The sequence below is a fragment of the Microtus ochrogaster genome, linkage group LG10 (assembly GCF_000317375.1).
Source record: "Microtus ochrogaster isolate Prairie Vole_2 linkage group LG10, MicOch1.0, whole genome shotgun sequence".
In the NCBI taxonomy this organism is placed as follows: domain Eukaryota; kingdom Metazoa; phylum Chordata; class Mammalia; order Rodentia; family Cricetidae; genus Microtus; species Microtus ochrogaster.
The window spans coordinates 145,083-171,188 of NC_022035.1; the positions used below are offsets into that span (position 1 = coordinate 145,083).

A 26,106-nucleotide genomic window follows, 5' to 3' on the forward strand; every position below is an offset into this window, starting at 1 on the left:
GATTCTTTGGAAAAAACAGTTTGGGAAAAACTCTTTAATTGGCTTGATTGAGATGCAGTGTAGTAAATATTCCTGCATCAATGATTATGTTGTAGTTCATGGCCTGAAAGTACATTTTGTTTAGTGAGTTCCTTTAGGTGGAATGGCTTTCTAGAATAAGAAAAAAAATCTGAATATACTTAATTATTTTTAAGTGTATAATATTAAGTATATAATATACTTGATTATTATTATTTTTAAATTTTATTTTGTATGTTTGGGTGTTTTGCCTTCATGTATGTTGGTATACCACCAGCGTACAGTGCTAGTGGCAGCCAAATGGGAGCATGGGCTTCCCTGGATCTGGAACTACAGACAGTGATGAGCTGCCATGTGTGGGCTCAGAATTGCACCTAGGTCCTCCAGAAGATCAGCTAGTGCTCTTTACTGCTGAGCTGTCTCCCTATGTTTAATTTAATAGGAAGGTAGTTTTTATGTTATGTAGTTTCGTATCCAGTCCTTTCCTAATATGGTAATACTAAAAATAATTAACAGTGATAATCAGTACATGCTCAAGGACAAGAAAAGTAACATAAATTTTAATTAGCATTAATGAAATAACACTGTTAATAGATTGATCACACGTATTTTCATGTGTACTTGGTATGATTATAAGTGCACTTTTAATAGAAAGATTTTATATCTGACTAAGTAAGCTTTACTTTTTAAAAAATGGTTGCCTTGAAAACTATTTACAACTTAAGTATTCAAATATTTTCCTTTAGATTTGTAAAAAAAAATCATGTTAATTAAACACTTGTTTAGAGTTATAAAATCAGTGTCATGATTTTCAGGCATTGTGTCAGATCTGATTTACCATGTAGTTGAAATTTATAAAGAAAACCACCTGCGGCCGAGATATGGTGGAATGGTAGAGTGGACAAGTCAGTTCACTTTATAGAAATGTAAGATACTTTTTCATACTGCCCTTGAACCTTTTCAGACTTAGACTGTATGACAAAGACTTACATTTGTTGTCAATATTGTTAGGTATAGAAAAATGTTTATTTCTATGGTAAGTTGTCAAGTCAAGAGTTTTGTGATTCAGATGAACTTTAGAGATTATTTGAACCTTTTCTCCAGTTAGCTGTAACCTTGAACTTGGCACCCAGTCTTTCCAGAATCTCTCAGTATGTTCATCTTTTTGATGTGGAAGTTGGGTCAGGTATTGCATCTTTTTAGCTCTATAATTTTTTATTTTCCCAGTCTAGATTGTTCCTCCCCTTTTAAAGATGAGGAAATTGAAGCAAAGAGAAGGCAGGTGACATTTCATAATGTCTTGAATATTGCAGTCTAGGAGCAGAAGACACAGCTGGCCCAAATGTAGTGTTCTTTGCTTCTTGGTCGCTAAAGGAAATGAAATGATAGTTACAGATACCAACATAATAAAGGTACATTTGTACTTGATACGTTTCCTGTGTCTGTAAGGATGTCTTAAGGCAGCAAGCATGAATCAGCTGTGTCTTAGCAGTTGATCTTTTGAAGGATATTTTATTTTAGGTATCCTACCAGAACTTCTGTTGTGTCATTCAAATTTCCTATCATTTGAAAATGTATCTCTGCTTTTCTTCAAGGAAGGCCAGAGTTGCTTGACCAGGCCAAGTTGTTGACTAAGCTTTTTTTAGAATGGTTACGTGTTTCTGAGATTGTGATCTCAGATGACTTGCAAGATGTAAAGGCAAATAACTTGAAGATCATTCTCTCCCCACTCTTCCAACTCTGTATTTACATTGAAGGGATGGATTTGTATGCTTGGATTTTTATTACTTTTTCTAACAGCTATTTGCTCCTTTCTCAATGTGTAGGAATTTAAATTTCTGGAACAGTCTCGCTCCCCATCAGTCTCACCTAGCAAGCAGCCATTGGTGACTACTTCAAAACCCATGACTTTGTTTGAGCAGTACTGTAGTGCTGGGAATCCATTTGAAATTCAAGCTAACCATAAAGATGAAGAAACAGAAGATGTATTGGCTTCTAATGGGGTATGTGATGTTTTTAAAATGCTTTGTGAAACAGAAGTAAGTTTTACTTTTTCAAAGTATTCTGAAGTGAAGTGGTAATTTGCTGGAGTGCTCATTTGTTTACCACTTAGGTTTCTTCAATATACTGTGTCTCTACAGAACGACTCTATACTGTTCTTCATTCACCATGGTGTCCTGAAATACTAGTTTATTCTTGTTGGCTTCATATTCCTTTTAGCGTATTTACCTAGTTGTGTTTTTTTTTTTTTTTTTTTTTTTGTTCTCATTGAAATATTTTGGTGACTAACACAGAGAGATGGCTGAGGGACTAGTGCACCTGTACTTTTGTCATGACTCCACTTCTGAATAACTAAGTTGGTATCCCCAAATTCCATGTCTTTTATCTGAGAGTAGGGCTGTCTTAGTCGTTGTTGTAGTGCTGTGAAGATACACCATGATCAGAGCAACACTGATAAAGGGAACTTTTCACTGGGGCCGGATGACAGTCGGTTGTCAGGGTGTGCAGCATGGTGGCACACAGGCACTGGGGCCGGATGACAGTCGGTTGTCATGGTGTGCAGCATGGTGGCACACAGGCAGACCTCAGAGTTCTGTATCCGGCTCTATACAGGCAGCAGGAAGAGACAGATACTGTGCCTGACGTGGACTTTTGAAACTCCAAAGCCCATCCCCAGTGAGAGGCTTTCTCCAACAAGTCCACACCTCCTAGTATCTCTCACATAGTGCCACTCCCTGGTGACTAAGCATTCAAATACATGGGGCTATTCATATTCAGATGACCACAAAAACTTTTGTCCAGTTGCCTGACAGGATTTCAAACTTAGAGGTATGTTCTGTTAACAGGCCTTTGAGCAGCTTGAGAGAATAGGAAATGGAGGGACTGCTTAGTTGGTAGGAGGGGCTTAAGTACAGTGACATTACATTGGTTTACTTTACATTGTGCCTTCTGCTGTAGAGAGCAGTGCCCTGCCCCACAGTTTTACGTAGCCTATTTTCAGAAATGTGTCATTTGACCCTTTGTGCTCTGTAATTTTGGGGGGAACACACTATGACTTTTAATTTTAGACTTGATTTAACCAAATGAGAATTGTTTAGGTTTGAGAAAATCTATCTCTTTTATTTTTCTATTTTAGTTTTAAAACCTATTTTTGGGTTGTTTTTTTTTAATTGATTTTATTGAGCTGTATATTTTTCTCTTCTCTCCTCCCTTTCTCTCCCCTCCTTCTGCCCTCTCCCATGATCTTCATGCTCCCAGTTTACTCAGGAGATCTTGTCTTTTTCTGCTTCCCATGTAGATGAGATCCATGTGTGTCTCTCTTGGGTCTTCGTTGTTGTCTAGGTTCTCTGGGATTGTGATTTGTGAGCTGTTTTTTTTGTTGTTGTTGTTTTTTTTTTTTTGCTTTATGTCTAAAAGCTAGTTATGAGTGAGTACATACAATATTTGTCTTTCTGGGTTTGAGTTACCTCACTTAATAAAATGTTTTCTAGATCCATCTATTTGTCTGCAAACCTCAAGATATCTTTTTTTGGCTGTATAGTACTCCATTGTGTAAGGGTACCACATTGTCCTTATCCATTCTTCAGTTGAGGGGCATTTTTGTTTCCAGGTTCTGGCTATGACAAACAATGCTGCTATGAACATAGTTGAGCGCATGTCCTTGTGGTACAATTGAGCATCCTTTGGGTATATACCCCGAAGTGGTATTGCTGGGTCTTGAGGAAGAGTGTTTCCTAATTTTCTGAGAAATCTTTACACTGATATCCAAAAGGGACTGTACCAGTTTGCACTCCCACCAGCAATGCAGGAGTGTTCCCTTAAACCCGCATCCTCTCCAACATAAGTTGTCATCAGTGTTTTTGCTCTTGGCCATTCTTACAGGTGTAAGATGGAATCTCAGAGTTGTTTTGATTTGCATTTCCCTGATGTATAAGGATGTTGAGCATTTCCTTAAGTGTATTTCAGCCATTTTAGATTCCTCTGTTGACAGTTCTCTGTTTAGGTCTATAACCCCCTTTTTTTTATTGGATTATTTTTTCTTTTGAGAAACAATTTCTTCAGTTCTTTGTATATTTTGGAGATCAGCTCTCTGTCTGATGTGGGGTTGGTGAAGATCTTTTCCCATTCTGAAAGCTGCTGCTTTGTCTTGTTGACCGTGTCCTTTGCTTTACAGAAGCTTCTCAGTTTCAGGAGGTTCCATTTATTGTTTCTCTCAGGGTCTCTGCTACTGGGGTTTTATTTAGAAAGTGGTCTCCTGTGCCAATGTGTTCAAGTGTACTTCCCACTTTCTCTTCTATGAGGTTCAATGTTGTTGGTTTTATGTTGAGGTCTTTGATTCATTTGGATTTGAGTTTTGTGCGTGGTGATAGATATGAACCTGTTTCCATTCTTCTACATATTGACATCCAGTTATGCCAGCACCATTTGTTGAATATGCTTTCTTTTTTGCACTTTATATTTTTTCTTTGTCAAAAATCAGGTGTTTGTAGATATGTGGACTGATATCCAGCTCTTCAATTCAATTGTCTTGCTGTCTGTTTTTATGCCAGTACCAGGCTGTTTTCAGTACTGTAGCTCAGTAGTAGAGTTTGAAGTCAGGGTTGTGATGCCTTCAAAAGTTACTTTATTGTACAGGATTGTTCTGGCTATCCTGAGTTTTTTGCTTTTCAATATGAAGTTGAGTATTGTTCTTTTGAGGTCTGTAAAGAATTTTGCTGGGATTTTCATGGTCATTGCATTGAAATCTGTATGTAATGTTTTAGGGATATCTATTAAGTTCATTTGGTTCATAACATCTGTTAGTTTCTTTATTTCTCTGTTAATTTCTGACAGATCTGTCCATTGATGAGAGTGGGCTGTTGAAGTCTCTCACTATTACTGTGTGGGGTTTAATATGTGATTTAAGCTTTAGAAGTGTTTCTTTTACATATGAGGGTGCCTTTGTATTTGGGGCATAGATGTTCAGTATTGAGATTTTCTCTTTATGGATTTTTCCTGTGACTAATATGAAATGTTCTCTTTTGTCTCTTTTGATTGATTTTTTTTTAAATTTGAAGTCTATTTTGTTAGATATTAGGATAGCTACACTAACTTGATTCTTAGGTTCATTTGACTGGAATATTTATTGGTTCCCAACCCTTTACTCTTAGGTGATGTCTGTCTTTAAGCTTTGTAGAAGGAGACAACTGCTTGTTGGTTCCTGGCTACCCGACTAGCTTAGACCCGAAATAATCACACATAAACTGTATTAATTAAATCACTGCTTGAGCCATAAGCTCTAGCTTCTTATTGGCTAACTCTTACATATTAATTTAACCCATTTTTATTAATCTGTGTATAGCTACGTGGCTGTGGCTTACCAGCTAAAGTTACCAGTGTCCATCTCTGGAGGCTCCATAGCTTATTTCTGACTCTGCTCTTCTTTCTCCCAGCATACAACCTAGGTTTCCCTGCCTAGTTCTATTCTTCCCTGCCATAGGCTCAAAGGAGTTCTTTATCCATTAACCAATAAAAGCAACACAGAGACAGAAGGGCCTCCCACACCATTTTACCTTTTCTGTTTAAAAAAAGGAAAGCTTTAACTTTAACATAGTAAAATTACATGTAATAAAAGTTACTAAGCAAGGAGTACAGTTACAATATTTAGATCTACTTTCTATCCTTCAACTCCATCAAAGACTCCAGAAGGATATAATATTAAGTAAATAAAAAGGAGGTGCATTGTAAGCAACTTCCAAAACTCTAGAATTGACAGAGACATCTCACTGACTGGACAGTCACCCAAAGTTCTTTTGTACCATTGGAATATCTATCTTCAGCCTGCTGGCCCATAGTATCCAGCAGACTTTTCCATGAAGCATGAAATTTCAAAGACAGTTCTACCCATATTGGCAGTTTGTCAGTCATTTTCTTCTGTGTCCTGCAGAATGTCTGGCAGACTCTTTCATGAAGCAGGAACCCCAAAGGATTGTCTCACCTTTAGGCAAGTTCAGCAGTCATTTCTCTGTGGGTCCTGCATGTTCAGTTCAGCAGTCCAGGCAGGAGCAGTTTCTTGCCCAGATGGCTAACCAACTCCATAAGGAGCATCTTCAATGCCTTTCTTCCTTTTGAAGTAGCTTGTGCTGCCAGGAGCAGATGTGTCTCCTAATCATGAAATGTCCCCAGTTATTAAATTAAAACATTTTAAATACCATATTCTGAAGATCTCTGAAAGATTTGAAGAATACCTATCTAACTGAAATATATCTCTATACATCTAGAAAATCTAACAAAAATGACTACAAGCTTGACTATTATGGATGAGTATTTGTTAACTTATATTTCTTAATTATATGTTACATTTTAAGTGAGCTACACAAACACAATACCTTAATGAAGATCAGAAATACATATACATATAACAACATTGACCTTAAATTTGAATCAATAAACAAGATCCATACCAGTGCAAATTATTCACATCTATATCATATCCCCCTTTAAATGTAAATAAATATTTATAGACAATATTTGGGAATATGGGCATAGTTTTCTCCATACTGCTTCCTGCTGATTGTTGGGCGTATTAATTTTTGGGGTTGTTCATGGCAACCTTTGAGGGAGGTGTCTTTTTCCATCACACCACACCAGTCTGGAAGCAATCCACAGGCTCTCATCCTCTGTGGAAACAAAAGAAGAACCTCTTTTCCAAAGCAACATATCCTTAGACTTAAATTTGGAAGTCATAATAGCTTTATAATATACATGCTCGTTTAGTTTAGCAGCCCTCACAATGAAATGTCTCTCTGTACTTAGCTCCTTCACAGTCAAAAGATTAAAAGATAACACAATAATCTACATAATCCAGACTCTGTGAATTTTCTATTTTTACTTGACATATTTTTCTTTTCTCCTTTTAATCTATGAGTATCTGTACTCTGTCTCTTTAAAGACTTAACCCTTTTCTTTAAAGCATTAACTTTATTTTATGACTCTCTATATTCTTTTTCTTCTTTCTTCCAGGCCTTCGTACATTTATCCAACACTATGACTCATCTGGATTTGTCTTTATTGCATATCTGTAATTCTTTGCTGTCCAGGAGCATTTTTTAAAATGCTAAGTAAGCCCTTCTTAAAACTTAAGTAATGCCATTACTATGCTATATATGATACTGCCTGCTTGTCTGCCCAGTCCAGCATGGTGGAGCCTCTGAGGACCATGTATCCAGCCCTATTCTCAGACACACAGCCAGTCCATGTTGCTGTTAAGCAAGCTGCAGCAGTCTGCTCACAAACCCCATCAAAATGTTCCATCTACTGAAAGAGCCAGAAGTCACGCTGGCAGCAAGGCCCAGAAAGCTGGCATTTCTAATTGGTCGTGGCTGAATCAGGAAAACCTCTCTTAAGGGAGCTGTGACATGCCACCAGCAAACAGCAAGAAGCTGTGTTAAACTCTGTATTTTTGTGTCTAGAATTTCTTTTCAAGCTTTTTCAGGTTTTACATGGATTTTAGCCAACCACATTGGCGCCAATTTGTATAAAGAGAAAGCCGCTTGTTAGTTCCTGGCCGCCCGGCTAGTTCAGGACCGAAGTAATCACACAGAAACTGTAATCATTAAATCACTGCTTGGCCCATTAGCTCTTGCGTCTTATTGGCTAACTCTTATATATTAATTTAACCCATCTCTATTAATCAGTGTATCGCTATGTGGCAGTGGTTTACTGGCTAAAGTTCCAGCGTCTGTTTCCAGTGGTTCTACATGGTGTCTCTCTAATTCCACCCTTCTTTCTTCCAGCATACAGCCTAGCTTTCCCTGTCTAGTTCTGTTCTTCCCTGCCATAGGCTCAAAGGAGTTCTTTATTCATTAACCAACAAAAGCAACACATAGACAGAAGAAGCTCCCACACCAGAGGTTGAAGTGTGTTTCTTGTATGCAGCAGGAGGATGTATTATGTTTTCTTATCGAATCTTTTAGCCTATGTCTTTTTATAGGTGAGTCCATTTATATTAAGGGATGTTAATTATCAGTGATTGCTAGTTCCTGTTATTTTAGTTTTAGTAATGTTATTGTGTAAGTTTTTCACTTCTTTGGGATTTGCTGCGGTGAGAGCATCTATTGTGTATGTAGCTAACTTCATGGGTTGGAGTTTTCCTTCTAGTACTTCGTTTAGGGTTGGGTTTGTGGCTAGGTATTGGTTAAATCTGGTTCTGTCATGGAATATCTCGTTTTGTCCATCTATAGTGATTGAAAATTTTGCTGGGTATAGTAGTCTGGGTTGACATCCAAGGTCTCTTAATGTCTGCATAACGCTTGACCAGGCTTTCATTGTCTCCAACCTTTATATGTTACTTGGCCTTTTCCTTTGCAGCTCTTAATATTCTTTCTTTATTTTGTATGTTTACTGTTTTGATTATTATGTGTCAAGGGTACTTTTTTTTGATCCTGTCTTTTTGCTGTTCTATAAGCTTCTTATGTCTTCATATACATATCTTTCTTTAGGTTGGGAAAGTTTTCTTCTGTGATTTTTTTTAAATATATTTTATGTGCTTTAGAGTTGGACTTCTTTTTCTACTATCCCTATTATTCTTAGGTTTGGTCTTTTCGTGGTGTCCTATATTTTCTGGATATTTTGTGTTAAGCTTTTGTTAGATTTTATTGTTTTTGGTTTTTTTTTTTGGACTAGTGAGTCTATTTCCTCTATTGTATCTTCATTGGTTGAGATTCTCTCTTCCATCTTTTGTATTCTGCTCCTTACACTTGTATTTGTGGCTCCTGATCATTTTCCCCATAATTTCCATTTCCATAAATGATGTGGGACATCCTTCTGTCCATATTTTGCTTTTATTGGTTAATTAATAAAGAACTGATTTGAGCCTATGGCAGGGAAGAAAGAACAAAGTGGGCATAGCTAGGCTGTATGCTGGGAGAAAGAAGGGTGGAGTCAGAGAGAAGCCATGGAGCTGCCGCCAGAGTCAGACATGCCGGAACTTTGCTGATGAGCCACAACCTCATAGTGATATACAGATTAATAGAAATGAGTTAAATTAGGATGTAAGAGCAATAAGAAGCTAGAGATAATGGGCCAAGCAGTGATTTAATACAGTTTTTGTGTGGTTATTTTAGTCCCTACTCCTACACAGAATTCCATTGGTTTGTGTTTATTTATTGTCTCTATTTTGGTTTTCAGGTCTTGAATTGTTTCTTTCACCTGTTTGATTGTTTTTTTTTTCTTGGTTTTCTTTAAGGGATTTTTTTGATTTCTTCCATATTTTTTTTTTTTTTGTCTTTTTCTCCATTTCTTTGAGGGAATTTTTCATTTCCTCTTTAAGGGCCTCAAACATTCTCCTAAAGTTATTTTTAGGTCATTTTCTTCTACTTCATCTGTATTTGGGTGTTCACGTCTTGCTATTGTAGGCCTATTAGTTTTTTTGGTTCCATGTTGCTCTTTGTGGTATTGAGTGTGTTCTTACCTTGTCTACCCATCTTCTCCTCTGATTTGTGTAATTGGGGCTGTGTCTCAGGTGCCAGTAGATCCAAGGCTCAGATGGTTGTTCCTTGTGGTCCATTCAGGGCCATGGTTCCAGTTACCCCTAAGGTCTTCTGGTGTTCCTAGGGTTCACTCAGTGCTCCCGGGTGTCGCTCTGCCGTCCAGGGTTGTTCAGCCCTGCTCCCATGGAGGTTGCTTCTAGTGTGGAGGTCACTGTTTTAGGCCTGCTCTGGCTGAGGTCACTGATTCAGGCCTGCTGTGATGAGGGTTGTTGCCTCAGGCCTGTTCACACAGATGTCCCTGGCTTGGGGCCCGTCCTGCCAAGGTCTCTGGTTTAGGCCTGCTACCTAAGATGTCTTGCACCCAGTTTGCAGGGGTCGGTCTCTGGCTCAGGTCTCATCTCCCTTGTACCTGCTCCTTTGGAGGTTGCTACCTAGGCCTGCTCTGGTGAAGGTCGCTAGCTCAAGCATGCTTTGGAAGAGCTTGCTGGCCCAGGCCTGTTTCCGCAGTTGTCCCTGTCTTGGGCCTGCTCCCCCGGAGGTCCCTGTTTTGGGCCTGGTCCCGCAAGGTCTCTGGATTTGGCTCTCAGTGGTCACTCCCTGTGGATGTCGCTGCCTTGGTCATTGGCTCAGGCTTGCTCTGGCGGAGGTTGTTGGTTCAGGCCTTGGCAAATCTTTGAAACAGGGTTTCTCTCCATGGTTTTGACTGACCTGCAACTCACTATGTAGACCAGACTGGTCTCAAACTCACAGTGATATGTAGAATTCTTGCCTGTATGTTGATAGGATCAACATGTATCTGAATACAGGGAAATGTAATAAATTTTTTAAAAAAAATAATTACTAGTGTAGAATCTAATCTTTCTAGATACAGTATAAATACTTAGGTCTCTGGTTCATATCTGAATAAGGCCTGACATTTTACCCCAGGAACAGATTGCCCAAAAGTAGAATTTAGGGCACAAATGTCTTTCCATGTTGTCATCATGTTTGTCTCCTCAGCATAAGGGATTAAGAATTAACGATATATATGGCTAAAGATATATTTGGAGGCTTTAGGATTCAAGAGATATAATTTCTGAGAAAACTTGGCACAGTACATGGTCACAACTGCAGAGAATACCAGCACATATTTAGTCAGGGTATGCCTGGCACTGATGATGATGAGTACTGATGATGATGATGGTACCTTGCTTTGCAACTTCCTCTCTCTGCTGGCATTTGTCCATAGTGCCACAGCAGCAAGAAAGATCTCAGGGAGGAACCCTTACTTCAGGAGTGAGCCTCTCAGGAGGCCTCTTGGTGCCACTGTTACCTGTGTAGCTGTTTATGCAGCTGGACATCCTCACAGTTAGACGAGTGCTCTGTATGCTGAGTGTATTTATTAAACTAAAGTAGTAGTTCTAGGGCTAGAATTGGATCCTCAACCTTTTAAAGAAGTAACAACTTGAAAGTAAATATTGCAAAACCACCAGAAGATCTTTTTAAGTCTAAAATATACTCTTTCTTCTTTGCTGTCCAGTGGGGTATTAGTTGTGGTTGTTAATATTTGTTTGTTTTTTTTTCATTTACAAATATATAACACTAATGATATTTTCATTTTCCTTTCTTTTTGAGCTATTTAAAGTAAGGTAAAATAGAAAAATGGAAGGAGATTTGATTCTTCATGGTAAAATTAAAACTAAATTAAGAATTTTCCTTTAGCCATTTCTTTAAAATCACGTGTATTTTTGTGCTGAGCGATTACAGCGAAGTGACCCTGTGTTCCATTGCTGCATATCCCACTGTGTGCTCTGCAGTATGAGTCTGACGAGCAGGAGAAGAGTGCCTATCAGGAGTATGACAGTGACAGCGATGTTCCTGAAGAGCTGAAGCAGGATTATGTGGATGAGCAGACAGGCGATGTGCCCGTGAAGAGGTGACTGACGTGGGACTGGGTGGCGCTTGCGTTCCTTTGATGGTTAAGAGATAACAAAAATTAAAATTTTAAGTGGTTCTTGATATGGCAGTAATTAATGTACCTTAAAAAATGACTTCTGAAAGGCTTGAATGTGTAGGTTTCCCCCATAACAGTGAAATTTTGGGGAAAAGAACACAGTATTTATATGAAAAACTTGAGTTAAGCAAAGCCCGACTTGGTGTTCCACAAATCAATTTACTTAATGGAAATTTGCTGTTCAGAAAATATCAGTTGATTCTACTTGGACCTACTGGCTTAAATGTAGCTTTTATTTTGATTTATACAACACATTTGACATTATAGAAATTGCTCTGAAATTTGCTCATTCAGTCAGTGGTATTATGAATTCTTCTGTCCCACAGAACACTTTCTTTCACCCATCTATATTCTTTCTCTTGTACATTAATTCCTCAGAGTAATACACTTTATTATGATTTTTGGTGTGTTTATCATTGCCGTTGATTTTTTGCAGCAATATTCTAATTTCTTTTTAATTATTATTTTGTTTTATTTAGAATTTCCTATATGAATACCACATTTGCATCATTTTTAGCTCATCCTCTTTCCACTCCCTCTTAAACCCATGACTTTTTCAGTGCTGCTGTCACACATGTTCACCATGCACACATGCACACAGCACAGTCTGCTCAGTCCCTTTAATGTTGATCATGGATATGTGGGGCTGCATCCCTGAGACAGACTGATTTCACTGTCTTAGCAGCCGTTAATCGCCTGTAGCTCATCTAGCAATAGGGGGTCTCAAAATTTTATCCTTCCATGTCCTCATTTTATTAAAAAGTTATAGTGTCATGCACTGGTGGAATGGCTTAATGGATGAAGGCATTTGTTGCCCAGTGTGATGACGTGGGTTTGAGCCCCAGCTTCCACTTGGTAAGAAAGGACCTGCCTCCGTTGTTGCCCTGTGACGTCCACACATGCCCCTTGGCGCTTAATGTCACTGCCACCCTCACTCCCAAAATAAATGTAATTTAAAGAATAGAAAAATACTATCACAAGCTAATATCTTCAAAAGTCATAAAAGTTACTTTATCATCTCCTAAAAATTTGAGCCTAATCAAAGAGCTTTCAGTTTGGAGATAAATCATTTCTGCACTGATCTTGCTTTTCTAGTCTTTTGGTTTTATATTTTATTTTTTATTAAGGCTCCCTGCCAGTAATTAGGTTCTGTTTTATGATAAACTTCACTCTTCAAAACTATGATAATTTTATTAAGAATTATTGTCACTTCTATCCAATTAAATGGGCTTGATATGCTGAAGTGATTAATGTCAGATATTTTTAGTTAATACACACATATATTTAAGTGATAGATTTAAGTATACTTTACACTTAATTAATAATTATTAACTTGGAACCTTAACATAAGAGTGAAAATTCATATAGTTGTAAATATATTGATTGTGAAGGTTTGATTTTACTGGGTTTTGCATATTTAAGACATTAACATATCTTTGAGCTGGACAGGATGATTTTGTTGTATTTATCAGATATGTTTAAGAAATATTTTGGCGAAGGGAAAGCTTTGTTTTAATTGAAACGGACAAGTAAGGTAGTGTGTGCTAAGCATGTATCTCCACTTTTGTTAGAGTTACTGTAGCTTCTTACCTCCAGACTCTCCCTTGTAAACTATTCTTGCTGTACACTGAGATTTTTCCTTAGATAGGAATTTGATCCAATTCCTTGGTGTTTTCCTTGCTTATGTTTTATTGGCTCACCTTTGACCTGCATAACCCTTAGGCTTGATGCTTTGGTGGCCCCGTCTCTGCTTGCCTCTCTCCTGGCACTGTCCTTTGCTCACGTATTGCACATGGCAGCAGACTCTGTTTGCTCTGCCTGATCCATAACTACACCCTTTCTAAAATATTTTTACTGATTTTCTGAGACTTTCATTCATTTTGGTCATATTCATCTTATCATGTTATACCCTTAAAAAATGGTGTGTGTGTCTATGTGTGTGTATATATATATACACACAAAACTTCTGCTTCTCTTTTGGAAATTGTGTTAACCTGTTAACCTCATACTCAGTCATCATATCTTCTTTTAATTCCAGTTCCATAGAGGATGTTTTTCTTACAAGTTTCTGAAATCCATAGGTTTGATACATTTGTACCTAGGTGTATAACTTCTATAGGAAAATCCTGTGTTTCAGAAGTCTTAACAGATTTTAGAAATGTTGCCACTCCCAGGCCTAGTACACAGCTCAGCCTCACATCAGACATACAGCAAAAACAGCCCAGCTGCTAAGGGTGTATCACAGAAACAGCTGGAATCATCTAGATGAACTCCAGGACCCAGAACTTGAAAGAACACTCACTTCATCAGGGGATCCAAGGAGTTAAAAAGTGACAGAATAAGGAACTTTAAGAAGAAAGCAGACTTTTCTGTCCTGCCAGCAAGTTCCCACAGAATCACACTGAGACTTAGTGTTAATTATGTATGCTAGGCCTGTAGCTTAGCATTGCTACTAACTAGTTCTTGCTACTTAAATTAATTCATAATTCTTATCTAAGTTTTATCACGTGGCTCATGGCTTGTTACCTCATTTTCTGCACATCTTGCTTCCTCTGTTCCTGGCTTGAAACTCCTAAGACTCAGCCCTTCTTCCCAGTCCTTTTAGCCTGGTTTTCTCCCGTCCAGTCTTCCTGCCCAGCTATAGACTATATACCCCCAATGAGAGTAAATCATATTTATAGCATACAAAGATTGTTCCACAGCAGAATGGTGACCAAGAAAACACAAACATAAGTGGAATAAAATAGCTGACTATTTGGGATTTGAAAACTGAATTCAGTAGAGATAGACATGTTGACAAGCACTTAAAGTGGAGTTTACAGAATACCTAGACTCAAAGAACTCCACTCCTAGAACTAACTTTCTTTGTTTACTGTTTCTCCTCTCACTGGGCTCTGAGTTCACATACGTGTAGAATTTCAGTAAAGAATTTGTGAGTGGGAGCTAGATGATAATCTGAGTAATGACTGGCCTACTAGTCTGAAGTCTAAGGGCATTTCTTTTGTTTTCCATGTGAAGTGTTTCAAGAGAGACCCTTAAGAGCAGGAAGAAATCAGATTACAGTCTAAATAAAGTGAACGCACCAATCTTAACAAATACAACGTTGAATGTAATAAGACTTGTTGGTGAGTAGCCATACCTTTCTTTTTTTAAAAAAATTATGTCAGTTATAGCTTGCTTTAGTTACTGAGTTATTTTTTACTTAAATGTCTTTGCATGGTTAGTGTGTGCTGCAGTGAAGGATTTGAGAATCTTCAGTGTCAGTGCTTCTTATCCTGTAAATGTTCCACATAATAGTGTACAAATATTAGTGTCAATTTCATCTTCCCATTTAGCTACTTAAGTTATTGTGTCTTCTCATTTTTCTGAAGCATTCCGATTGATTGGGTTAGAGGTCTGTATACAAGGGTGATAGTGCCAATATCACAGCACAATATTTTTCTGTTTAATTGCCTCATAGAGCTTCCCAGCCTTGCTGTCAGAGAAGCAGAGTGCAGAGTGATTTCTGCTCTTCTCAGACAGGGTTTCAAAGAGGAAACCCTTCCAGTTGCAGGGTGTGTCTTGTTACAGATAAGATGTTTAGATGATCTCGTTGAAGGCAAACTAGAACAAATGCCATCCTAAACATACAGCACCAAGGGGGATGTCAATTTTTAATATTGTTATTTCAGCATCTTGCATTCTTTCAGGCTTTATATTTCACAAATAGATCCATACATTTGGTAGCTAAGTTAAGAGAGCATCTCACACTGCTGTCCACACCAAGCACGGATGTTAGCAGCTGGCTGCAGAAGCTTTATGTTCTATTTGTGAGGTTGCCTTTTATCTACTGCTTTGTTTGAGTAACTTCAGCTTTCATGAAATGCTCTATTATCTAAGATAATCTCTAAACATCATCAGTGAATATGATAAAATATACAAAATGCTTTAGTCCTACTTCCTCTAGAGAAAAATATGCAAAAGTCATATTGAAATGAGAAGAAAAGATATATTTTTTCAAGCCCCAGAAAAAAAAAAAAGACAGATTGAAAAAGCTATTCTGTGGCTAATTATTGTTAGAATAATTAGCTTTTCTTCTTTTGTCCAGGAGAGGTAGCAGAACAGTGGCATGAATAACTCTTTAGAATTTTGCAGAATCAGACTTGAAAGGGTGCTAAGAGGTCGTCTGGTGTAAGTCCCCCAATGAGGTTTCTTTCAGTGGTGTCTTAATATGTGGTACTATCATGCTTTTGTCTCATGGCTCAGGGTTGCTCAAAGCCTACTGTGGCACAGAATACTTACTCTGCTGATAAACTGACCTTGTTGCCAAGAATCCCTTCCCAGGTTCAATTAGAATAGTTCTCAATTCTGTGTGTTAGAATCAGGCCCCTAAAAGATAGAGCATTACTTGTGCTTTTTGTCGTCTGGTTTTTCCACCGTCACTGGTCAGTTACGTGAAGGTAGCTTTCTGGCCATCCTTTCCTCATGCTGTCCCCCCCAGCCCTGTCACTCACTACTGTGAAGATAGAGTATCTTCACTGATAGATACTCTGAACCTTGTAGGGCCTTGTCATCTCTCTCAACCTCATGGGACTTAAAAGTATTGGATGTTTTGGATACATTGCTTGCGATAGTTTGTCTGATTTTGCTAAATGTGTTAAATTAGAAGCAGCTGTGCCATATCAATGACTTTAGCCACATGAAGTGTCTGGGGGCAGTGCCAAGAAATGTGGATACGTGATACTCTGATAGGGAAAGAGGAAACAGTTAATGGCCACATATAAATGGTCTTTTATTTTTAAACCATACCCACTTCAAGTGACTAGAGGAGTCATATCTTTGTCTGAATGTTTTACTACCTTAAAACAAAATGAATAAGGCTGTCATGTTTCCTTCTGTTAAATCCAACACCAAACACAACTCTTAATTGCTTGGTTAGTGTAGAAATTTGAAGAAGGCTTGTATTCTTCTGTGTCTATTAGAAAGCAGTCCTGTTCTTAGTGCCCCACCCCCACCTCCACTCTGTGAACTTTTCTGTCTCCCTGTGTAGCAGGAGCTGCGGGCTGCGTTCCTGCTGCCCGGCTCCTGGCCGCCTGGCTAGCTTTAAACCAAAATAGCAACACACAAACTGTATTCATTTAAACACTACTTGGCCCATTAGTTCTAGCCTCTTAATGGCTAGTTCTCACATCTTGCCTAACCCATATTTAGTCATCTGTGTAGCACCAGTCTTACTGGGAAAGATTCAGCATGTCTGACCTGGGGGCTTGCTTCATCTCGGCTGCCCTGGAGAGGAGAGGCATGGTGTCTGCCTCACTTCCTCTTCCTCCCAGCATTCTGTTCTGTTTACTCCACCCACCTATGTTCTAACCTATCAGGCCAAGCAGTTTCTTTATTAATTAACCAATGAAATCAACAGATTGATATATGACGCTCCCACATCATCCCTGGGGGTGCCTTTCTCATCAGTTTGTGAATATACATAAAGTAGACCTTGAAGAGAGCCTCTCAAGGCAGGGGCAGGAGGTGGAGGGTGGGGCTTAGGAGGTAGGGAGATGAGGAATATCTTTACTGAATACTTGAGGACTGGATGGTGAAAGTAGTGCTTCTCCTTGTGTTCATAAGAGAAAAATGTTAGTGGGGCTCCCCATTTCAGAGGCTGGGATACTTCCCTCTGATACCCTGTGTGAGCAGAAAGGCATGAGAGGCCATCTGTCCCACTGGGGACTAGCTTTGGCCCTCAAGGGTCTGCTCCTTGAGGTAGGTTTTATTTGAACATGGTTGATAAGTTTGAAGGACAGCAGATGCGTTAGCAGAGGCCATATTTCTAATAGCTCCAGAGCTTAAGACAACAAATACACTCAGACCTCTGCATTTAAATTGAAAGCAACATATAGTGGTTTGAGGGATCCGGAGGCAGAGCGTGGCTGTGGTGTGCATACAAGGGAAGAGATCCGTTCCTTCATTGATACTTTTCTCACTCGCTTCATTATTTATTCATTTTACTACTGAGGATTTTAATTTGAAAGATAATGTGGGGAAGAGGCTTAAAATTAAAATGCCTCCAAGTTAAGCAAAGCCTTTGAAGTCCAGATCCCCTTCCTTGAAGAAAGCACCCCACCTTCTCCTGCTTTCCTTTGGAAGTGTTTATGCGCCTCCTCATTTGCTTGGTTTTACTTTGGGTTCAAGACTTGCCTTACACTGTGCATAGTATTTTTTTTTTTTTTTTTTTTTTTTTTTTTTTTTGCTGGTAACATTGTCTTCTTTAATACAAACTGTAAAATATTCTTCAAGGTCAGTATAGCATTTTATATTTAAATTACAATATTAGTATAAAATAGACATTTTGGAGTGACGCTGGGAAAACAAAAGTATGTATTTTAATTTTTTATTGAGAAAAAAAAGTTTCCGCCTCCTCCCAGCCTCCCATTTCCCTTCCCCTCCCCCTCCCTCTCCAGTCCAAAGAGCAGTCAGCAGTCCCTGCCCTGTGGAAAGTCCAAGGTCCTCCCCCCTCTGTCCATGTCTAGGAAGGTGAACATCCAAACTGGCTAGGCTCCCACAAAGCCAGAACAAGAAGTAGGATCAAAACCCCATGCCATTGTCCTTGGCTTCTCATCAGCCCTCATTGTTCGCCATGTTCAGAGAGTCCGGTTTTATCCCATGCTTTTTCAGTCTTAGTCCAGCTGGCCTTGGTGAGCTCCCAATAGATCAGCCCCACTGTCTCAGTGGGTGGGTGCACCCCTCGTGGTCCTGACTTCCTTGCTCATGTTCTCCCTCCTTCTGCTCCTAATTGGGACCTTGGGAGCTCAGTCCAGTGCTCCAGTGTGGGCCTCTTCTCTATCTCCATCCATCACCAGATGAAGGTTCTATGGTGATATGCAAGATATTCGTCAGTATTGTTATAGGATAGGGTCATTTTAGGTTCCCTATCCTCAGCTGCCCAAGGAACTAACTGGGGACATCGCCTTTGGCTCCTGGGAGCCACTCTAGGTTCAAGTCTCTTGCCAGCCCTAAGGTGGCTCCCTTAACTAAGAATTGTGGTTCCGTGCTCCCCTGTCCAACCTTCCTTTATCCCAATCATCCTGTTTCCCCAAATTCCCCCCATCCTCCCCTTCTCACTTTTCTCTCCCCATTTTCCCTTACCTCCATCCCACTCCACCCCCAAGATCCCAATTTTCTCCCTGGCAATTTTGTCTACTTTGCAGAGCCAGGAGGATAACTATATGTTTTTCTTTGGGTTCACCTTCTTATTTAGCTTCTTTAGGATCACCAGTTATAGACTTCGTGACCTTTATTTATGGCTAGAATCCAATCATGAGTGAGTACATCCCATGTTCATCTTTTTGGGTCTGGGTTACCTCACTCAGGATAGTGTTTTTTATTTCCATCCATTTGCATGCAAAATTCGAGAAGTCATTGTTTTTTACCGCAGTGTAGTACTCTACTGTGTATATATTCCACACTTTCTTCATCCATTCTTCCATAGTATTCTTTATCATGTCTTTTCCCCATTTCACATTTCATGAAGCTGCAATGAAAGCATCTTTGGTGTGGTATATTGCAGCGTGTTCTATTCTCTCTTCTTCATACTCCTGACGTGTAGTCGCATGCAGCTTAGCTTTCCACTCTCTGACTTTGGACATTTGTTGTTTCATTTGATGTGACATGATAAACAGGGCACAAGAAATATTCTGGAAGAAATAATTTTTCTCATGTGAAAATATGACTTTAGAACACATTGTCTAAGTGCTTCCCCCATCTGGATTAAAGAGTGCACACATTCTCCATTCCATTGCAGAGGTTCTGTTAGTTTGCCCTGCTGCCAACAATTTGGGAGGATTGATTTCTCAGTCTCAATAACACATATCATATAAATTGAGATGCCTGTCTGATAGGCTAAATGACATCTCATTCAGATATGGATTTAATCATGTTTGTGCTCATGCATCTTTTCATATGTTTAAACTACACTTCTGTTTTTGAACTCTTGTTAATATCTCTGACTCTTTTTTCTATTTTAACTTTCGTACTCTTCTTTTGAGCCTCTCTGCTTTGTTTCAGGCAGTCTGCCTTCTAGTGAATATAAGAGTCATGGAAAGGTCCTGGCCCTTAAGGAGACCAACGTTGGAAACAACACACCAAACAGCAAAGTTGGGTTGTTTTAGCCCCATAAATATGCAGAGAAGAGATAGGGAGAAAGAATGATTAATGTTTCCCCTTTTGTTTAATGATTAATTGGCTTATTGGGAATGGGGCAGACATCCTGATGGACTTTGAAAGTTGACTATATCTCACAGATGAGGAAGCAGATAAAGTCTTTCTAGACAGAAAGAATGTGTGTGTGCAGCACATGGGATGTTTAGCGAGCATGGTGGTTCAGGGAAGATAGGACTGAAAGGTAGGCAAGAACACTGAAAAAGACCTCATGAGTGCCCTGTGGAGACACGCGTCTCATTTTCAATTAGCAAGCAGTATTTTCATACGTGGTGTGTAAGGAAAAATGTATCATCTCTTCAGATTGTATACAATATTAACATTAATGCTGATATTTCATACCTGTTATGATAATATATAAATTTGCTTCAAAACAACTTTCAATTACTTTCAGAGTTGTTAGCTCCATATGTAGCCATGTGTATTAAGAGGTTGGCCAAGAAGCACAGTCTTTTAGTATCTCTCTCTAGGAAATAATTCTGGATCTTTAAGGGGCTTAGCTAGAATATTCCAGCAACAGAATGAAAACTTACCAGGCACACAGGTAATAGACCTGTTAAGTTTTATTCCAGTTCTTGTTGGGTATTCCAATACATTGCCCAGGTTGGATTCTCTTTGTTTCCTGTATGCCTTATTTATTAGCCTTTCCATTTTGCCTTTGTATATGCTTCATACACACACACACACACACACACACACACACACACACACACACACACATATTGATGACCTCTCAAGTGTGGCAGGATAATGAACATTATCTTAGCTTATATTTTATTCTTGCATATGCTCTTTTATACTATAAGCTTCAACCAATGAGAAAGAAAACAGGTTTTGCAACATCTGTGTATAGCACCCAGCCAAGTACATTTTACTTTCGTAGATCTCCAGTATCTATAGAACCTTAATGTTGAAAATTTAGTCTCTCAGGGTCACCTTTTCCCAGTGGTCATTACTGCAGTGCCAGGAATTCCCTCCACCCTGGGTGCTTCCTTTCACCAATGTATTCCCTATTCCACATGGGAGGTATAGATATTGCTTGAGGAAATCTTGTGTTCCTTGGCTGTCATTCAGGAGGTAGCCACGTTTTTCTCTGTGTCTTCTATTGATAAGTTGGCCAAGGCAGATGACTTAATTTTAGGTTCTGTTCATGACTGATATTTGATTTCTTTTCTGTCCTCCTGTGTCTCTTCTCCAGGTCTGGAGTTGTGAAGAAAAGCTTTTAATTGTTTTTGTGAAACTTTTCCTTATCTTTAGATTAGACTAGAATTCCATTATACAGCATCCTAAGCTCCCTTCAATGCACTCATCATAATTATAATTTTCTTAAGATAACACCAACAGCTGAGGTTTATAACCTGTGTATCAACTGTGAATGTTTGATGTCTTGTGAATTCTTTTTAATACCTTTTTTAAACACCTGGAACACAGAGACCCTATGAGATGCACCTGGAAGGTGGGAGAATCCAGGCTCGTCTTTCCTAAAGCCAACAAGCTCTTCACTTTGGTGAAGAGAAGTTATGGATACTAATTCCCATTTATAGACAGAGTTAAGTTACCACAGACTAGAAAGGAGATCATAAGACTTTCCTATAATGCATGGCATGGCCTTTCCTGGTCACCTGGGTTGTGTTAGCTAACTGTTCTGTGGCTATCAGAAACAGTGTCCACACTTTCTAAAGCTGGCATGCTGAGTTGAGAGCTGTACTTTCTGCTTCTCTCGAGGTGTTAAATCTCACAGGAGTACACTGCATACTGTAGCTCCTGAGAAAGAGGTACCTCATTGCTCCCTGACAGCAGTGCAGAGGATTGCACAGGCAGGAGAATATGGCGGATGGATTCCTGCCACCATACACAGAGATATTTCCAGGCCACATAGCATGGCAGATTTAGCTTTTACTCAGATAAAAAGGGTTTATATGCTGCTTCCCAGAGCTGAGGTGGTGAAGATGGCTCCCACCTGGCAGTCTCAGAGGTAGTGAACATGACTCCACCATGTTGGACTCTGCAGAGCTAAAAGGCAAAGCAGCCTTAGTCCTTCCAGACTAATGTGGTTTGTTAGACCAAGACCCCCCCCCACCAAAAGGTTGCCAAAAACACCCCCTAAAATTACTTCTCCCAACAAAAAGCAGGAAGCAGTTTGGAGAGAACTGTGCCCAAATTCCCAAATATTGTTTATAAATGTTTGTTTACATTTAAAGGGGAATATGCTATAGAGATTTTCATTGGTATGGATCTTGGCTTATTGATACAAATTTAAGGCCATATATATATTTATATATATATTATATATATATTATTTGTATATATAAATAATATATATATTTCTGCTCTTGGTTAAGTTGTTGTACTTTTGTAGCTCATTTTAAAATGTAATACATAATTAAATATAGGATAATACAGAGTCATCTCTAATAGTCAAGCTTGTAGTTATGTTTGTTAGGTTTTTTTAGATGTTCAGAGGTGTATTTCAGATGGATAGATATTCTTCAGATCTTTCAAAGACTACAAAATATGGCATTTAAAATATTTTAAGAACTTAGAACTTTTCATGAAAAAAAAAAAGACACATCTGCTCCTGGCAGCACGAATCTACTTCAAGAGGATGGGCATCAAAGAGGCCTCTCATGGAGTTTGTTAGCCATTTAGGCAAGAAACTGTCCTTGCCTGGACTTTTTGATGTTATGCTCTGTGAACTGAATATGGAGGACCCACAGAAAAATGACTGCTGAACTTGCCTAAAGGTGAGACCATCCTTTGGGATTCTTGATTCATGAAAGAGTCTGCCAGACATTCTGTAGGCCACAGAAGAAAACAACTGGTGGACTTTGCCATCACAAGGCAGAACAGGGATCTTCAGATTTTATGCTTCATAGAAAAGTCTGCTGGATACTATGTGCCTGAGGGCTGAAGATGGATGCCTGCAACCTTACAGAAGAACTTTGGGTGACTGCTCAGGCAGTAAGATGTCTCTGTCAATTCTAGGGTTTTGGAAATTGCTTACAATGCACTTTTTGTTGACTTAGGTAATATTATATCCTTCTGGAGTCTTTGATAGAGTTGAATAGATAGTTATAGTTTTCCTTAGTTATGATAAAAAAGTAGCTATAAATATTATAACTAATTCTTGCTTGATACCTGTTTTGTTATATGTAATTTTACTACATTAAAGTTAAAACCTTCCTTTTCATTTAGACAAAAAAGGGGAAATAGCATGGGAATTACTTCTGTATATTTGTTGCTTTTATTGGTACCCAAGGGTACCAATTAGTTAATGGAGGCTGCTTGCTTGTTCCCAGGCACCCAGACCCGAAACAATCACACAGAAACTGTATTATTTGCAGTACTGTTTGGACAATAGCTTGAAACAATCACACAGAAACTGTATTATTTGCAATACTGTTTGGGCAATAGCTTGAAACAATCACACAGAAACTGTATTATTTGCAGTACTGTTTGGGCAATAGCTCGAAACAATCACACAGAAATTGTATTATTTGCAGTACTGTTTGGGCAATAGCTCGAAACAATCAATCACACAGAAACTGTATTATTTGCAGTGCATTTCTAGCTAGCTCTTAAACCCTAAACTAACCCATCTCCATTAGTCTGTGTATTACCACGTAGCTGTGGTGGACTCCCGAGGAGGTGTCTGTCTCCTGTTGGGGCTCCATGGCTTCTCACTGACTCCTCCTTTCTCCCAGCATTCAGCTTAGTTTTCCTGCCTAGCTTGATTCTGCTAAGCCACTGGCAGAAACAGCTTTATCCATTAACCAGTAAAAGCAACAGTTTACAGAAAGATTTCCCACACCACTCTCTTGGTCTGTTGGTCTTGTCGTTTCTCAGAAAAGAAATGCGAGAGGTAAATATCTTTCGCTCCTGTTAATTTCTGTGTTCTGCTTTGGTTTGAATGACAGTTCAACTGTGAATAGAACTATAGACTTAACGTTTGTTTTCTTTGGAGCTTTGAACTTCAAGTGTTCTCCTTGTTCCCGTGTAGATGAATTCCTAGTGCTTAGCCTCTTTAATTGGTCCTTTAGTTGTACTTTTCCCTTAAGTCATCTCCCACATTCTTACCAGTTTGCAGTGCCTTCTAGGAGACTTCTATTGTCCATTTCGTTTGTTCATTTGCTTTTAAAATTATACTTGTATTTCCTAAGAGCCCTTCTATATTCACCCTGGTTTTCCTTGTATTCTCCATGATTTCCATGATTATTATTCATCTTTTGTGGCCACATAACCTACCCTTATTTCCTTTGTTACCAGTTTCTCAATATTGTCACTCCCTTTGTCCTCCTGTGCTTGGTGGTATTTGATTATCTATTTGTTTCTTCCCTGTGAACCTGTGAATTTGAACTTGTTTTGGCCTAGTTACTGCTACTTAGTAAAATCTGTGCTTCTAAGCATTGTGCAGAATACAGTGGGCTCAGCTGACTTCCTGGCAGCCTTTGCTTTATGGAAACAGAGCCCTGACCAAGGTAAGGTAGATTGTAATCTAGTGCTTGTATCCATTTCATAAGCCTTCGCTTTCTTAATTTAATATTTTCAAAGTTCAGTTGCTCAGCTGGTTGTTCGTCTTGCTTGAATTTAGATAGGTTTATTATAAACCCAAATTGGGAGCTTAAGATGGAGAAAGAGCCATGATGTTTGGGTTAGACACGGATGTCATTTATATGGGAGTTAATCAGCCACATGGAGTGCAAAGGCGCTTTAGAGAAAGAATGAAAAAGTCCAAAAGGTAAACAGGAGAGAAAAAAAGGAAAACTTACCTCTTTCTGAGGTAGGGTTCAGAACTGTGGGCGGTGTCCTAGAGCCTGTGGTGCTCCTGGAGTGGCTGTGCTGGGGCGTATGCAGGGGTCAAGGAAAGAAAGTGTTACCCTAGTAAAAGGCTCACCGTCCTCCTGTCTGGTTAGCAGCCATTAAAGTGAAACTGCCTCTTGCAGGGTGGGTCCCTTAGCCAAGCGATTGGATTAACTCTTATATTTTGGTGGCTTGTAATACTGGGTCCCCACTAGGCTAGAGAAAGTTTTCCCTTACAGGTCTCCGTAGAGCCCTGATTAAGCCTACTACTACTTCCTTTTGAAGAGGTAACACTGAAATAACTATGAATAGTTCCAGCACTGCGCACCAGAAGGGATGCGAGTCTAGACTGCAGTTTCGGTTCCAGCTATGGACAAAGAGCCTCTCGGCAGGGTCCTCATTTAGGGGAGACACGGAAACAGCTCTCGTCTGGCTTTCCTTCCCAGAGAAGCAAAAACATGCATGGAACTGCTGCTCTGGGGGACCCCTTCACCAAATCTGCCTGTCCGGTTTCTAGCCCCTGTTCTCATCAGTCTCCCCTCTGAAGATTTCCTAACTGACATTTAGGTGGTCCACCTATCTTGTTTCTTCAAGCCGAGTGGGGTTGTCAGATGTGGCATTTGGGGTACCCTCCAGTGGGGCTGTCTAGTTGACCCTGAAAGTTAGTCATTAGGTCCTGTTGGTATAATGAGCTGTGTAGGGAACAAAGGGAGTTGTTGACTGGTGCCTGGATGGACATGTGAGGGGAAGAAAAGGCAAAAGAGGAGTTCAGTTCGGAGGACTGAAGTTGGAACCCTTTGAGCAGACACATCACATACACCACGTCACACAATTAGGCATGTGTTAAGACAGCGGCGGAGAACCAGGAGATGCCAGAGCTTCTCACATGTCTTAATTAAAGTCTTTTAGGATCTCTGGATGTGCTAGGTCATCTATCCATTGGGTTCCTTCTCAGGGTAATTTTTCTTTTGACTTCCAAGGTTACACTAGTCTGAGAGTGTTAATCTACTTTCAGGCACTTTGGTAGAGTGGATAGAATCACAGTAAGCTTCTTCAGATGGCATGAAGGGGAGGGGGAGGGGCAGATTTAGTCATCATTTGAGTTTTAGGTTAAAACAACACAGGCCATGTCTCTTAACTTCCAGTGGTGTGTAGTGGAATTGAACCAAGGAGCTGATACCCTATATCTCTACAGCGTTTTCTTTATCAAAAAGAGATTCATTAAAATGGTTTTTCCCCCTTGTGGATTTAAGCCTCTGTCTACAGAGTGCAGTCCCTTTGGTTTTTAAAAATCGTAACAATCATTTTAATTTTTGGTTTTACTTTCCTGTTGGGAATTTAAAACCGTGTAATATATGTGGTCAAAATTAACATTTCTTTTTTTCTCTTTCTTTTTGTATGCCTGCCTGCCTGCCTTTCTTCCCTGTCAGAGTCATTTAAGGGTCTGATTTTCAGGACCCTGTTAGGCTTAGGAAGAACCCCCGGTTTCTCTAGCCTTTGTGTTTGTTTAACCAGTTATTTTTATCTGTAGAGATTATCACCTGCTATTTACTTTAATTTTTTTGTTTTGTTTTTAAGTGAGAAGTCTTAAGGACATTGGTTTTTTTTTTTTTTTTTTTTTTTTTTTTTTTT

General features: G+C 39.2%; 1 protein-coding gene across 1 annotated transcript in view; it reads left to right on the forward strand.

Annotated features, from left to right (window-relative positions):
* The window catches only part of Vps50 (VPS50, EARP/GARPII complex subunit), a 107,595-nt gene that overhangs the window by 58,122 nt on the left and 23,367 nt on the right, over positions 1-26,106 (forward strand). The window contains exons 18-20 of the mRNA XM_005363676.2: positions 1,845-2,021; positions 11,285-11,403; positions 14,500-14,606. Of these exons, the coding sequence (XP_005363733.1) occupies positions 1,845-2,021; positions 11,285-11,403; positions 14,500-14,606 (403 nt within the window). The remainder of the gene's footprint in view (positions 1-1,844; positions 2,022-11,284; positions 11,404-14,499; positions 14,607-26,106) is intronic.